Below are 15,878 nucleotides of genomic sequence, written 5' to 3' on the forward strand. Positions count from 1 at the left end.
CGAACCAGTATCTCCTGCATTGACAGGCAGATTCTTTACCACTGAGTGACCAGGAGAGTCCCAGTTCAAGTTATATCAGTTCAGTTCAGTCGCTCAGTCGTGTCCGACTCTTTGCAACCCCACGCATCACAGCACGCCAGGCCTCCCTGTCCATCACCAACTCAGACTCACGTCCATCGAGTTAGTGATGCCATCCAGCCATCTCGTCCTCTATCTTCCCCTTCTCCTCCTGCCCCCAATCCCTCCCAGCATCAGAGTCTTTTCCAATGAGTCAACTCTTCACATGAGGTGGTCAAAGTATTCCTTCCAAAGAAATCCCAAGGCTGATCTCCTTCAGAATGGACTGGTTAGATCTCCTTGCAGTCCAAGGGACTCTCAAGAGTCTCCTCCAACACCACAGTTCAAAAGCATCAATTCTTTGGCGCTCAGCCTTCTTCACAGTCCAACTCTCAAGATGCTCTTGTTATTTTAGATAATCTTGTACTTGGCTGGTAAATTCAGATCCACACTACTTACCAAAAGCACTCAGCATGTCACAGTGATTTTAATTCAACTTAAGTCAATAGGGTCCCATAGTTTTAGACCAAAATCCACAAAAACTAGCTATAGGTCATTAATCCTTTATTGTGCCTCATAATCTTACAAGTTGTTAGAATTATTCCCTGTCTTTGCTACTTTACTGATAAAATTTGATTTTACTTTACCTAATACCATTTGAATATGTCATGTAAGAGTGATTTATCTTTTAGAAATATTAACTAAAAACCCAATACATTGCATATAATGTAACATGGCTTCTACATAATTTGCTTTCCCTGTGCTAGAATATGTGGATTCTCCATAAATGCTACTTGAATTCTGAGATTCTATATCTAGTAGCCAAAAAAATAATAACTAAATATAAAAAATATACAAAAAATATTTGTGGATGTTTGGTCCTATTTTCTGTTGATCTTTCCTAACCAATTTCTATTATATAAGCTGTGGGAAATTAAAAATACATACAATATTTTGATTAGTTTAATTTTAGAGAAACCTAGTAGTCATCCTTTGACATGTGAATTAATTTCAAAGTAACCTAATCCACCTCATTAAAGACTGATTTATAATAAACTGACTTTATTATATGCTTTAATGTACTTTTAATGTATTTTTTTGTAATAGTGCTTTTATTATTTATAGGTGCATTAAACCACAACTTAAGTCTTTTGCCCTGGGCATCTACACCTTAGCAGTAAGAGTTCTTGGTAAGTATAATCTATGCTTAAATTATGGTAGCCATTATAAGTATATTTTAATAGTCTTCTAAATATTTTTACAGAATTATGACACATAACTAAATGCTTTAGGTAGTAGATTCATGTTCTTTTAATTTTTTCCCTCCTTTATGTCTTTCTTCCCTCCCTCTTTTCCTTGAATAGTCTCTTCCTTTCTTCCAGAAATATTTATTGAGAATCAATGATGTACCCATAATAAAGTGATCTTATGAGATAATGACATTTTTTATAACAATCTTGCCTCTTCTAGTACTGATCTAGTCTCCAAAAACCCATGCTATTATAAAAGAGCCTTCTGAAAAGAAAGCAAAAAATGAATCAGTAAGAAAATCTGAATTCTAAATGTAATTTCTTAAATTATCAAATGGAAGGAATTCTTTTGAGCTACTTTCAATGCTAAGATATATCACTGGTAGAAAGATCATTCAAACAGTCAAAGCAGTGTGGCTTGGAGTTCAATTTCTTAAATGTAATTGGAATGATTTTTTATGACTATCAGAATTTTCAATATTCGTTAGTTAAAACCTACAGAAAACAGAGTGAATAAGTCAAATTAGGTTTTGTCCTTCAAGAGTTTATATTCTAAAGAAGAAAGGGACACCATTGTAAACATTCCTCTGGGCTTCCCTGGTGGCTCACACAGTAAAGAATTTGCCTGCAATGAGGGAGACCTGGGTTTGATCCCTGGGTTGGGAAGATTCCTGGAGGAGGGCATGGCAACCCACTCCAGTATTCCTGCCTGGAGAATCCTCATGGACAGAAGAGCCTGGTGGGCTACATTCCATGGATTGCAAAGAGTCAGAGATGACTGAGCAACTGAGCACAGCACAGCAATTTGACAGAGAAGAGCTACTTGGGAGAAAAATAAAAATTCAGAGTTTTAAATAAATGGGTTTATGTAACTTGGGATATAAAAAGGATATAAAAGGATATCCGATATAAAAAGAGATATATGCAAAGATACCATATAATCCTTGGAAAACAATAAAAATGGAGGTCTATGCCATCATAGTTGGCTCAAATTCTACAATATTAAAACAGAGATTATCTAGAAAAAAGGTTATTGAGTCTGAAGTACATCCCAGGCTGTAATTAGTCTATCTACCTCCTTTTGGGAACATAGATGTAACCACACTATGAAACATATCTTAAGCAAAAGAAATAATTCATAAAGTTGACCCCATAAAAATGAAAATACATTTAATCTTATATGATATCATTTATTGCTGTTATTTAGTTGCTATATCATATCCGACTCCTTAGTGACCCAATGGACTGTAGCTCTCCAGACTCCTCTGCCCATGGGTTTCTCCAGCAAGAATACTGGAGTGGGTTGCCCTGCCCTCCTCCAGGGGATCTTCCCAACTCAGGGATCAAACCCATGTCTCCTGCGTTCGTGCACTGGCAGGCAGATTGTGTACCACCTGGGAAGCCCCATGTATCATTTATATATAGAACCTAAAAAATACAGCAAACTAGTTAATATAACCCACCAAAAGGCAGACTCACAGAAATAGAGAATTAATGGCTACCAGTGGTGGGGGGCAATACTGGAGTGAGGGAATGAGATACAAACTACTGGGAACAGGATAGGCTCAACGGTCTATTGCATAGCATGGGAAATATAGCCAATACTTTGTAAATACTGTAAATGAAAAGTAATCTTCAAAAAATAAACATATAATTAAAAATGAAAAAATATCACAAAGTAAATGGAAAACTACATATAGTATTGTTTTTTCAATCTATATAACAGATGAGTGGCTAACATCTTATTATATGGAGAATGCCTAGGTACTGAAAACAAAAATATCAAAGCTCTAAGAGAAAAGTGGCAGCGGCGGTTTAGTCGCTAAGTTGTGTCCGACTCTCACAACCCCATGGACTGTAGCCTGCAGGCTCCTCTGCCTCCAGGCAAGAATACTGGAGTGGGTTGCCATTTCCTTCTCCAGGGGATCTTCCCAATCCAGGAATTGAACCCAGGTCTCGTGGATTGCAGGCAGATTCTTTATTGACTGAACTATGAGGGAAGCCCCAAAGTGGGTAAAAGATATAAACAACCATTTCACGGAAAAATAAATGGATATGTCTTAATATATAAAAAGATGGTCAAGGCCCCTCATAAGAAGAAGAGTACAAACTAAAGCTATGCTAAGATACTGATTCTTACTTAACAGACAGGAAAATTACCAAATGTTGTTTGTAGAAAATCAATACACTTATACATTGCTATTGTGAAAATTATACCTTTGCTGGAGGAGGACATTTGGCCATAACTAAAAAAATTGCATCTAGATTTATCTTTTGACCTAGCAATCCTACTTCTACCTACTGCTGCTGCTAAGTCGCTTCAGTTGTGTCCAACTCTATGCGACCCCATAGACGGCAGCCCACTAGGCTCCTCTGTCCCTGGGATTCTCCAGGCAAGAATACTGGAGTGGGTTGCCATTTCCTTCTCCAATGCAGGAAAGTGAAAAGTGAAAGTGAAGTTGCTCAGTCGTGTCCAACTCTTCTCGACTCCATGGACTGCAGCCTACCAGGCTCCTCCATCCATGGGATTTTCCAGGCAAGAGTACTGGAGTGGGGTGCCATTGCTTTCTCCCCTACTTCTAGCAATTGATACCAAAAAAATGAGCTTGCAACAGTTTGAACTGTAATCTTACGGGGGTCCAATCATTGTGGCATTATTTATAATAGTAAAAGGCTACAAGCAGTCTAAATGTACATCATGAGACTGGTTAAATAAACTATAGTAAACCCACATAAAGGAATACTTTATAGCTGTATGGACAAATGGGGAAAAATCTCTATGTTACCAAGTTTATTAGTCAGTACAGGCTGTCATAACAATACACCATGGACTGAGGGGCCTAAACAGTAGAAAGTTACTGCCTCATAGTTCTGAAGGCTGCCATGTCCAAGATCAATGTGCCAACAGACTGGTGTCTGGTGAGACCTCTCTTCCTGATGTATAGATGGCTACCTTCTTACAGTGCATTCACACAACCTTTTCTCTGTGCAAAGAGAGTAGTCTTTGGTGCCTCTTCCTCTTCTTATAAGGACAATATATACACTACAATGCATAAAATGGGCTTCCCAGATGGTGCTAGTGGTAAAGAACCTGTCTGCCAATGCAGGAGACATAAGAGACACAAGTTCGATTACTGGGTTGGAAAGATCCCCTGGAGGAGGGCATGGCAACCCACTCCAGTGTTCTTGCCTGAAGAATCCCACGGACAAGGGATCCTGGCAGGCTACAGGCCATAGGGTCGCAAAAAGTCAGACATGACTGAAGGACTTAGCACACACAAATGTAGAAAACAGATAACTAACGAGAACCTGAGGGCTTCTGTGATAGTTCAGTTGATAATGACTGCCTGCAATGCAGGAGACCTCACTTCAGTTCCTGGGTTGGGAAGATCCGCTGCAGAAGGGATAAGCTACCTACTCCAGTATCCTTGGGCTTCCCTTGTGGCTCAGCTGGTAAAGAATCCTCCTGCAATGCGGGAGACCTGAGTTTGATCTCTGGGTTGGGAAAATACCCTGGAGAAGAGAACAGCTGTCCACTTCAGTATTCCGGCCTGGAGAATTCCATTGACTACAGTCCATGGGGTCATAAAGAGTAGGACATGACTTTCACTTTCAATGAGAACTTACTGTATAGCACAGATATACTGTATAGCAGATATATATACAGATATACTGTATATTCTGTATAGCACAGAACTTACTGTATAACACTCTACTCAGTGCTCTGTGGTTACCTAAATGGGAAGAAAATCCAAAAAAGACGGGATTGCCTGGAAAATCCCATGGATGGAGGCGCCTGGTGGGCTGCAGTCCATGAGGTCACTAAGAGTGGGACACGACTGAGCAACTTCACTTTCACCTTCATGCACTGGAGAAGGAAATGGCACCCCACTCCAGTGTTCTTGCCTAGAGAATCCCAGCGATGGGGGAGCCTGGTGGGCTGCCGTCTATGGGGTCGCGCAGAGTCAGACAGACTGAAGCGACTTAGCAGCAGCAGCAGGGCTTCCCTGGTGGCTCAGAGGGTAAAGCGTCTGCCTGCAATGCAGGAGACCCAGGTTTGATGCCTGGGTTGGGAAGATCCCTTGGAGAAAGAAATGGCAACCTACTCCAATACTCTTGCCTGGAAAACCCCATGGACAGAGGAGCCTGGTGGACTACAGTCCACGGGGTCGCAAAGAGCTGGACACGACTGAGCGACATCACTTTCACTTTCACGTATACATATAGCTGATTCATTTTGCTATACAGCAGAAACTAGCACAACTTTGTACAGAAACTATATAATAATTTTTTAAATAACAGCCTCCCTATCAGATTAGGGCTTCACTCTTACAAACTCATTTAACCTTATCTCCTTAAGTATTTTGCTTCCACATGCAATCACATTGGGAGTTAGGGCTTCAACTTATAAATTATGGAAGGATACAATTCATATCAAATGATCTCCAGGATATGCAACTAAGATTAACCAGTTTGTTGTTACACTTTTTTAAAAAAATTGGAATATCTATGACAAAAAAAAAAATGTAGAAAATTGTATACAGTATGATGCATTTGGTGTAAGTATAGAAAGGTGAAAATATTATACACATACACAGGTATTGATATTTGCTCTTGTTAACAAGAAACAATGGAAGCATAAACTAAAAATGAATAATAATTTTTTCTAAAGTTGCCTGTTATGGAGAAAGAAAAAAACAGGGGGAGAGAACAGGATGGAAATGAGTTTGTAAATATAGCTGTCATATAATTTTTAGTTTGAAAGAATACAAAAATTTTATATCATTTTAAATAATTAAAAAAAACAAAAAAAATCTTAAAATGAATCAAAACTAACTGTATATTACAGGGTGACACACCATATAGAAAAAACATTAAACTACATAAAAAACAGAATTACTATGAAATCCCCATTGCTTCAGTACATTTTATAGTATTGTTTTTAATAGTAACTTTAGCATTGTTATGTTAAAACCATTATATATTTTAAGATAAAGCAGATGTTATGTTAATATCATTAGGAATCAATATTTTCAGCATAATAGAGAAGTGATAAAAGCATAAAATATTGTAAGTAAAATTCATTAAACTTAAAATGTCAATATGAACTCTTATAGTTTTATTTTTAAATAATGTGTATTTTATCACTGTGTCTCCTGAAAAATCTAGAATCTATTTAACCCAGGAGAAATGAGCACCCATAGCAATGAATCCATGGTATCTAAATATCATTCCTCAATAAAGAAACCATAGGACCTTGGAAAACTGACCAAGGTCTAGGTTAGAAAACATATAACATGATTGTGGGACAACTTTTGGTGCAAGAAAGTGAGAAAGCTATCAAAGGGATATATCAAAAGGACACAGGAACAATCTGAGGACCTTGGTCCAAGGTGAGATAATTTCAAAATAATAAATAAAAATACTATTATATTAATATATAATAATCATTATAATAGCTCCAGTGTCTCAAAATACATTGAATATAAAAAAAGATATAAATTTGTAATGATACCTAAGTAATTTTAACGAATACTAGGACACTAACTCATTATTCTTAAAACAGGAAAGAATTGAACATTTACCCTGCCTTCCTTCTAATAATTGTATTTCAAAGTAACCAAGTAAACAATGATGAAGATAAGTTCTTTTATAGAGAAATCTTAAATTATTTACACAAGAAATAATGTAATTTTGAGAAATCTGTTTTGCAAACCTCAATATTTGCTAAAAGCTATAAGTGAAAATGAATGAAAATTTTAATAATGGAGGGCATAGCGTGAACCTCAGTTTCATTTTGACATTACTGAGAGTGGCAAGTAAGTGGAAAGTGTCTCCTGTCTGAACACAAATCACCTATGTCTTGTTCCTGCCTGAGTCAATACTGGCCTACCAAATTATTGGGAAAATGAAGGATAGGAGAACAAAGCAAATGATGTTATGAAACAATCATTCAAATCCAGACTGTGGCACATTCTACAGGACATATGTCTTTTTTCAAAAATCATTACTATAAAAAAAAATATATTGGGAAAGAAGCTGATATAAAGAGCCATTTAGGTAAATTTAATGTGTCTACCTTGGTTTGAGTTCTCGTTAGAATGAACCAGTTCTAAAGACATTTAGAAAAGTTTGAAAGTTGAAGACATTTAGAAAAGTTTGAATATGAGTTCAATAGGATTAAAAAATTATTTTAATATGTGTTATGTGTTAAATGGCATAGTGATATTTTTTAATTATGGGGTTTTTATTTTATGTTTATTATATTTATATATATATTTTTAAATTTTTGGCCAAGCCACACAGCATGTGGGGCCTTAATTCCCCGACCAGAGATCAAACCCATATGCCCTGCACTGGAAGTGCAGAGTCTTAACCAAGAGACCACCAAGGAAGTTCCCATAGTGATATGTTTAAAAAATCCTGTCAGAGATGTGTTCTGAAATACATGCAAGGAGAATTACTTAGTATCTGAGCTATCTCTTAAAATGTTACTTTTAAAAAGTTTCTGGGTGGCCAATAGATTGAGGGACTGAAGAAATACGACACAGAAATAACAAAATTTTAATAATTGTTAAAGTTAGTGATGGTACCAAAAGTTTCACTATATCATACTCTCCATAATTTTGTGAAGGTTTGAAATTTTGCCTTTATGAAAATTTTAAAACATACAGAAGATGACAAGTATTTGAGTACTGAGGAATGTCTTCATGTTATTAAGAGCAATGTAAAGTTATTAATAGTTATCACCTAAATGTTTTTAGGTGAAATCTGTTTAGTTGGAGAATGTATATAAAAAGAATTTTTATTTATGATGTCAAATAATCCAAATTAACCATTCAACTTTATCAATATAAGCTTTACCATATAGCTTTACTTTATCAATATAAGCTTTACCATATAGCTTTTAGTGATTGTGTTTATAGGACTCACTCTATGCAAAATAAAAGTTTATTTGCAGTTAGTTCTTTTTTGAATCTGGAATTCTTGTGTTACAAAGAGGGAGTTGTTACTTAGTTGCTGAGTCAGGTCTGACTCTTTTGCACCCTCTACCAGGCTCTTCTATCCATGGGATTCTCAGACAAGAATACTAGAGTTGGTTACTATTCCCTTCTCCAGGGGATCTTCCCAACCCAGGGATCAAACCTCCGTCTCCTGCATTGGCAGACAGATTATTTACCACTGAGCCTCCAGGGAAGCCTTTACAAAGAGTTGAAAAACTCTTGCAAATAATTTCCTTTGTAAATGTACATTTTCCTTACAAAAGGGAAACTTATGCTCTGTCTTCAGAGCTTCTTCTCTGACTTCTGCTTCTCAAAATTATCAGCTCAAAATAATCTTTATACCAGTGGCATATTCTGGTCTCCTGGAGAGGCCCTGTTATTTCCAAAGAAGTGAATTTGGGACAGAATGTGGTTTCTGAGAGTCATTCTTTGTTCAGTTCAGTTCAATTCAGTTCCATCGCACAGTTGTGTCCAACTCTCTGCGACCCCATGAATCACAGCATGCCAGGGCTCCCTGTCCATCACCAACTCCCAGAGTTCACTCAAACTCATGTCCATCGAGTCGGTAATGCCATCAAGCTATCTCATCCTCTGTCGTCCCCTTCTCCTCCTGCCCTCAATCCCTCCCAGCATTAGGGTTTTTTCCAATGAGTCAACTCTTCGCATGAGGTAGCCAAAGTATTGGAGTTTCAGCTTCAGCATCATTCCTTCCAATGAACACCCAGGACTGATCTCCTTTAGGATGGACTATTTCCAAAGAAGTGCATTTGGGACAGAATGTGGTTTCTGCGAGTCATTCTTTGTAGGCTAACCAAAAAGATATGCATATATTTTTAATGGCAATTATTTGTTTTTCTCACAGCAGGAATCCCATCTCCCATATATTTTGGAGTTCTGATTGATACTTCATGCCTCAAGTGGGGATTTAAAAGATGTGGAAGTAAAGGATCCTGTAGATTGTATGATTCAAATGCTTTCAGGTACCGTATCAAACTCTTTCCTAAATCTCATTGCTACCACAAGCCAGGTTTGCAAGAGGCAACTGGCATGAATAATCCTCACATAGTTTCATCATTTGTAAAGAAAAGGAGAATCTAATCCAGAAGTTTGTTCTGTTTTATAGAATAATTCTATTATTATCTGACCATTTGGCTAGATCTTTTGTTTTCCTTCATTCTTAATCTTGACTCCCATCATTTAAAAAAGATAAGACAGAAGATTTCAGAATAGAGTAGGATTTTCAAAGTTTATGCACACAACTCAGTTAATTCCTTGAAACTCAGAAGCATTTAGATTTAGGTCACATTTGGGGTTTAATTCTTTTCTTCCCCCCACCCCCAAACTGAGCCAAACTGTCCCATTTACGTCAGATATAATCCCCCTGGGCAAGATTTGGATTTGGCTCTAAATCTGTCCGGCTTTTATTGCCAAACTGATGTTCAATTATTCCAGTACTTGAAATGCATAAAAGTAAAAGGTTTTCTCTATGTGTGTACGGGGTTGAGGGCAGGGATTTTTCACTATGGTATCATTCAGTGCAATTCAGCAAACATTTAGCCCCCTTATTGCTTAAAGCAATGCTTCAATGGCTTAAAAACAAGAAGGACTTTTTTTTTTTTTCAATTTACATGCTGAGTATTCTCTAGAAAAATAAACTTGGTGCTAAACCCTGTAAGTTGGAAGTTGGATGTGAATTGAGCTGACCATCTCAGATAAATTTGTTTGACTTAATAGCCTTTGATGATATGTGAGAAATTTATGTTGGTCTTTGAAAGGGACCTGATCTATAAGGAAAATTGGCACTTTATTCACATTTACTCGGGCTATATTTTACTGTAAAGACAGTTTAACTCAGAGACTATGAGTGTACATACAAGGTGACCAGCATGAATAATTCAACCTGTGCTTTCAGACCTTCATGTCTCATGATCTAATAGAACTAAAGGCTTCTCATGGAAGACACTGATGTGAACCTCTGGTTTGCTTAGGTCACTCTAGTGTACTGAGATCTCCAATTCCCCCTTAATGTTACTTCTTGCAGTTTTTCTGTAGGAGTGAATTTGGCCAAGTTTCAAGGGGAGGATAACCATATAATTTATCATTCAAATCTGGATATTTTTGACAAGGAAAGGAGGCAGATTACCCTGGGACAACACTAGCTTATGCGAGCTTATGCTAGGACTATTCTAAGCAAACAGGTATACAGTCACCTGGTCTAAGGAAATAAGTTACAGAGAGGATGGAAAGGCTTATATAATTAGCAGTAGCTGAAAATGATGGTGCTACTAAAAATTTGCTTTATATTAGCTTACTGCCTTCAACAGTCTGTCAAATGTTCACAGAAAGGCCTTTTATAGCCACTGAATCAGCATTCTTAAAGAAAACCATCCTCATGATAGTTTTATTGATATTGATTTATTTCACTGATACTGATTGATTTCACTGATATTGATATTTTTGGATATTATTATATTTAAAATTGGATAGCTACAGTAATTAAGACTGAGATTCTGTCTTCTTTTAGATATATATACCTGGGACTAACCATGATGCTTGGCATAATGTCCATTTTCCTAAGTACTGCAGTGCTTTTCACTTTAAAGAAAAATTATGTTTCAAAACACAGAAGTTTCAGAACCAAGAGAGAAAGAACAATGGTGTCAGCAAGAATCAGGAAGGAGAATTGTACCACAAATGATCATTTGCTACAACCCAACTATTGGCCAGGCAAGGAAACACAACTTTAGAAAAATGGTGGTGACTTGAAGCCATGTTTTCTGATTTCTGGAAATTCTGCATACCAATTTTAATCAGAAGGGTTTTAAATGTGTGAATTCTTTCTCCCTTCAAAAAGCTGTCTACTTTGTTTTTGGTACTGTACCTGATAACAAATATAATTAATCATGTTTAAGAAGGTGTAGATGGTAAAGTTAATCTTAAATATTTTAATTTATAAACAAATACTTTATATTATTTACTCATTCAGCTGGATTTTTGCCTGTGCCCATTGATATATTAGCTATACTTCTAGTAGGACAATTGTCAATATAATTTAATGGCTGTATGTAATTTCCAAACTGACATACTTGCCTAGGATAAGAGAATACTTAAGAAAAGAAAATTAAGCATCTTGTGTGTGTGTTCAGTCACTCAGTTGTGTCTGACTCTCTGCAACCCCACAGACTGTAGCCTGCCAGGCTCCTCTGGTCCATGGAATTTTCCAGGCAAGAACTCTAGAGTAGGTTGCCATCATTTCCTACCTACTCCAGGGGATCTTCCTGACCCAGGGACTGAACCTGTGTCTCTATTGTCTCCTGTATTGGCAGACAGATTCTTTACTACTAGCACCACCTACCTAAGAAACATCATCCTTCAAATATCAACTTAATGATGATGTTTGGATAGAGTAAGAACATGTGGAGGAAGATTTCTTTTTAAGCTCCTTTCTTTTGAAATACAGTAACTGATATAGATTACTATATCAATCTATATAGTATCTATTTGCTCTATCATTGCAAATGATCTTGGAGGATTCGAATTTTGAATTACTAAATCTTCTGCTGTTCATTATTTCTACTTTTTGTGTGAGATTTTTTTAAGTGACCGTAGTTGTGAAGTAATGAAATTTATATGCTTTCTTGTCCTTCTATGAATTTAATGGAGCAAAAAATATTGTTAATACTGCCCACATTTTAAAGTACATAAGTAACTCCAGACTTATGACTGTGACATGGTACTGATATATATTTGAAAGTGAATTTCTGAAAATCTACAATGAACTTACATATTATGATAGGAACACAGAGTGATGGGTTGAGTGGTGGTGGGCATGATCCCTTTTGGTGCCCTTCCTGGCATCTGTCTCAAGGTTTCTGGATGGGGTGGTACCACTGGTACACCCTGCCACATAGTTCTCTGTCTGCAACTGAAAGAGTCAAGCCAGGCATTTCCTCTTGACTGGCTTCCTGGTCTTGCTCTCACTAAAACCAGCAGATTCAGCAGTCTGCCATCTTTAATCTTCAGCTCTGCTATGTGTTACGTCTTTCTTCCTCTATCACAACTGCACCCTAGGAGGGACCTGACCTTCCCAAGGAAAACCGACTTAGGTAGATCCACCCCTCCCCACAAGTAAAGTCTTGAAATTATGCCACAATTCTTAGCAGCCTTCAGAAAACACAAACAGGGCAGTCCCAACAACATGTCTTTTTGAGACATTTCTTCGGAGACCAAGTTAAACAAAAAGGTCCAGCTGAGAAATGCAGTCACCTTACTCACATAGTTCAAGGATCATATAGTATAGGCAAAAGGGTTTATAGTCTCTAAATTTCCCCCCTTATGTACCAGTCCTGAGAATAAGATGAATGGGAAAAAACCATAGATGAAAAGTGTGGGGATGGAGAACAGAAAAAACTTCTTTAAATATATATTATTTTTTCCCTTTTATTTGAATTGGTGGTACAAGATTATTTCCTATTTTGCTATTTTTTTAAATGAACATAGACTGGTTTTGTTTCTAGAAGGCCTACTTCTGCTGCTGCTGCACTAATTTGTGAGCAAAAATCCCTTTTGTTGTCTCAGTATCAGTCTTACCCATAACAAATATTTACTGAATGGGTGAGTAGGTACACTTGTCAAGAGTTTTCTTTGTAGAGATGTAATTAAAATTCAAGTTCCTCATCCTGTCTCCCACATCCTCTTTATTTTTCAAAGCCTTTGTAGCAATATCCTGAAAAATAACTTCTTTGCAAGTGAATTTCTAAACAGGATCCTATCCAATGTACTCTTGAAGGACTTGAAAAATTAGCATAAAGGATATTTATAATGACTTTTTCATAAAAACACCAACTGTCAACAAAAAGCATAGTTTTATGCATACCCATTACTTGAACAGTGGAATTATACATACTAAATTTAGCTGTATGGTATAGGAGGGTATCAGTTAGGGTCAAAGTGAATTTAGTAAAAGGAACCTTGATGTTTTAGATGAGTAAATTCATCTGACAGAAGTAAAGAGATTTTTTATGGCTCAGAAAATAAATGATTTTTTTTTTTTTTTTGACAAATCAAACCCCATTTCAGAGATCAAAAAAATTCTCTCAGCCCCAGGGCCAAATATTAGAGGTAAGGCCTTGACAGATGTGTGGGATCCCACAATTGGACCACATTATTCATTTACTGTACATTCATGATCCCTGGAGGTCACCAGCACCTCAAAAGAACATCTGATTCACTCTAACCTTCAGACAGGTAATGTTCTAGCAGTATAATTTTATAAATGGAGTGAATTAAATTGAATTAAATAATTTGCTCAAGGTGGAGGCAGTCACAATAATGCTGGCTTCTTCCATTAGATTACAATACCTCTAGAGCAAATAATAAAAGCAAACACCTAAAACACCTAAATAATATAAAACAATATAAAACACCTAAAAATAGCTGGAAGAATGTTGTGACCATGCGAATTTAAGAAATCTTCACTTACTATAAATTTGTAGACATAAAAGGAGACTGAAAGAGTAAATTGACTGTAACAAGTCTGGCTATAATTGTTATAACAATTTTAAGTGTAACAATTAATATTAATTAATTAAGCACTCTCTTTACCTGTGCTAAATGCTTTAGACACATTATCTCAATTTCAAAGGTCAAAATAAACTTATGTGTTAGGTGTGAGTACTGATATGAAGTTTCAGAGGCAGCTTAGAGAGTTTTAGTGACTCTTCCAAGGTCAAGGTGTTCTCATAGATGGTAAAGCCAAGATTAAATCTGAGGTTGATCAAATTCAAACAGCTATGTTGCTGCTGCTGCTGCTACTAAGTCGCTTCAGTTGTGTCCGACTCTGTGCAACCCCATAGACGGCAGCCCACCAGGCTCCCCCGTCCCTGGGATTCTCCAGGCAAGAACACTGGAGTGGGTTGCCATTTCCTTCTCCAGTGCATGAAAGTGAAAAGTGAAAGGGAAGTCGCTCAGTCGTGTCTGACTTGTAGCGACCCCATGGACTGCAGCCCAAAGGTTGTTGCTGAACCACAAATAGATGCCGGGATTCTTGACCTCCAGAGGAGAAGAATTCAATCCGGGGCCAGAGACGAGGCTTGATCACTCAGAGCTTTTGTGCAATAGAGTTTTATTAAAGTATAAAAGGGATAGAGAAAGCTTCTGACATAGACATCAGAAGGAGGCAGAAAGACTACACCCCCCTTGCTAGTATTAGCAATGGAGTTATATACCTTTTAATTAGTTATTACAATGAATCAAAAGAATGTCTGGAGGTTGTAAAGATCTAACTAGACCCATTTCCATAATTTACATTTTAAGACAGCAGGATTAGCCAGAAGGTTTTCAGGAAGGAGAAACTGTCCTCAAGCAGGATACATTGTTGTTGTATAATCCCTAGTACAGAATTTAAACTGAGTTGTGTAATTGAATAAGACTAGAAGGAACTGGCCCTGGGTGTTCTTTGGAAGGAATGATGCTAAAGCTGAAACTCCAGTACTTTGGCCACCTCATGCAAAGAGCTGACTCATTAGAAAAGACTCTGATGCTGGGAAGGATTGGGGGCAGGAGGAGAAGGGGACGACAGAGAATGAGATGGCTGGATGGCATCACAGACTCAATGGATGTGAGTTTGAGTGAATTCTGGGAGTTAGTGATGGACAGGGAGGCCTGGCGTGCTGCTATTCATGGGGTTGCAAAGAGCTGGACATGACTGAGCGACTGAACTGAACTGAGAAGGAACTGGCAACCCATTCCAGTATTCTTGCCTAGGGAATCCCATGGACGGAGGAGCCTGGTGGGCTACAGTCCACGGGGTCGCAAAGAGTCAGACATGACTGAGTGATTTTACTTTCACTTTCAAAGAATGTAGACAAAAAAAAAGTTTATCCTTTCCTCCCTCTTTAGAATTCCAGACCCCTATCTCCATTTCAAGAGCCCGAGACCCCTTTATCCTCCTTGGGGACCCTGGACTTCTTATCAATCTGCCTAGGAATTGACTCAGCTCCTAAATTGTTGTCTTCCACTAACTTCCAAAATCACTGCAGATGGTGACTGCAGCCATGAAATTAAAAGACACTTACTCCTTGGAAGAAAGGTTATGACCAACCTAGATAGCATATTTAAAAGCAGAGACATTACTTTGCTGACTAAGGTCTGTCTCGTCAAGGCTATGGTTTTTCCAGTGGTCATGTATGGATGTGAGAGTTGGACTGTGGAGAAGGCTGAGCACTGAAGAATTGATGCTTTTGAACTGTGGTGTTGGAGAAGACTCTTGAGAGTCCCTTGGACTGCAAGGAGATCCAACCAGTCCATTCTGAAGGAGATCAGCCCTGGGATTTCTTTGGAAGGAATGATGCTAAAGCTGAAACTCCAGTACTTTGGCCACCTCATGCGAAGAGTTGACTCATTGGAAAAGACTCTGATGCTGGGAGGCATTGGGGGCAGGAGGAGAAGGGGACGACAGAGGATGAGATGGCTGGATGGCATCACTGACTCGACGGACATGAATGTGAGTGAACTCCGGGAGTTGGTGATGGACAGGGAGGCCTGGCATGCTGTGATTCGTGGGGTC

The 15,878-nt window shown here is 37.8% G+C and overlaps 1 protein-coding gene across 2 annotated transcripts in view; it reads left to right on the forward strand.

Moving 5' to 3' along the window:
• The window catches only part of SLCO1C1 (solute carrier organic anion transporter family member 1C1), a 69,619-nt gene extending 56,631 nt beyond the window's left edge, over nt 1-12,988 (forward strand). The window contains exons 12-14 of one of the 2 annotated variants that reach the window (XM_040235299.1): nt 1,183-1,247; nt 9,174-9,291; nt 10,836-12,988. In XM_040235299.1, the coding sequence (XP_040091233.1) occupies nt 1,183-1,247; nt 9,174-9,291; nt 10,836-11,058 (406 nt within the window). In that variant the 3' untranslated portion in view covers nt 11,059-12,988. Of the gene's footprint in view, nt 1-1,182; nt 1,248-9,173; nt 9,389-10,835 lie in introns of both variants that reach the window. The other variant, XM_040235300.1, reaches the window with a different exon arrangement.
• Nucleotides 12,989-15,878: the final 2,890 nt, after the last annotated feature.

Source organism: Oryx dammah, unplaced genomic scaffold (genome assembly GCF_014754425.2).
Source record: "Oryx dammah isolate SB20612 unplaced genomic scaffold, SCBI_Odam_1.1 HiC_scaffold_29, whole genome shotgun sequence".
Taxonomy (NCBI): domain Eukaryota; kingdom Metazoa; phylum Chordata; class Mammalia; order Artiodactyla; family Bovidae; genus Oryx; species Oryx dammah.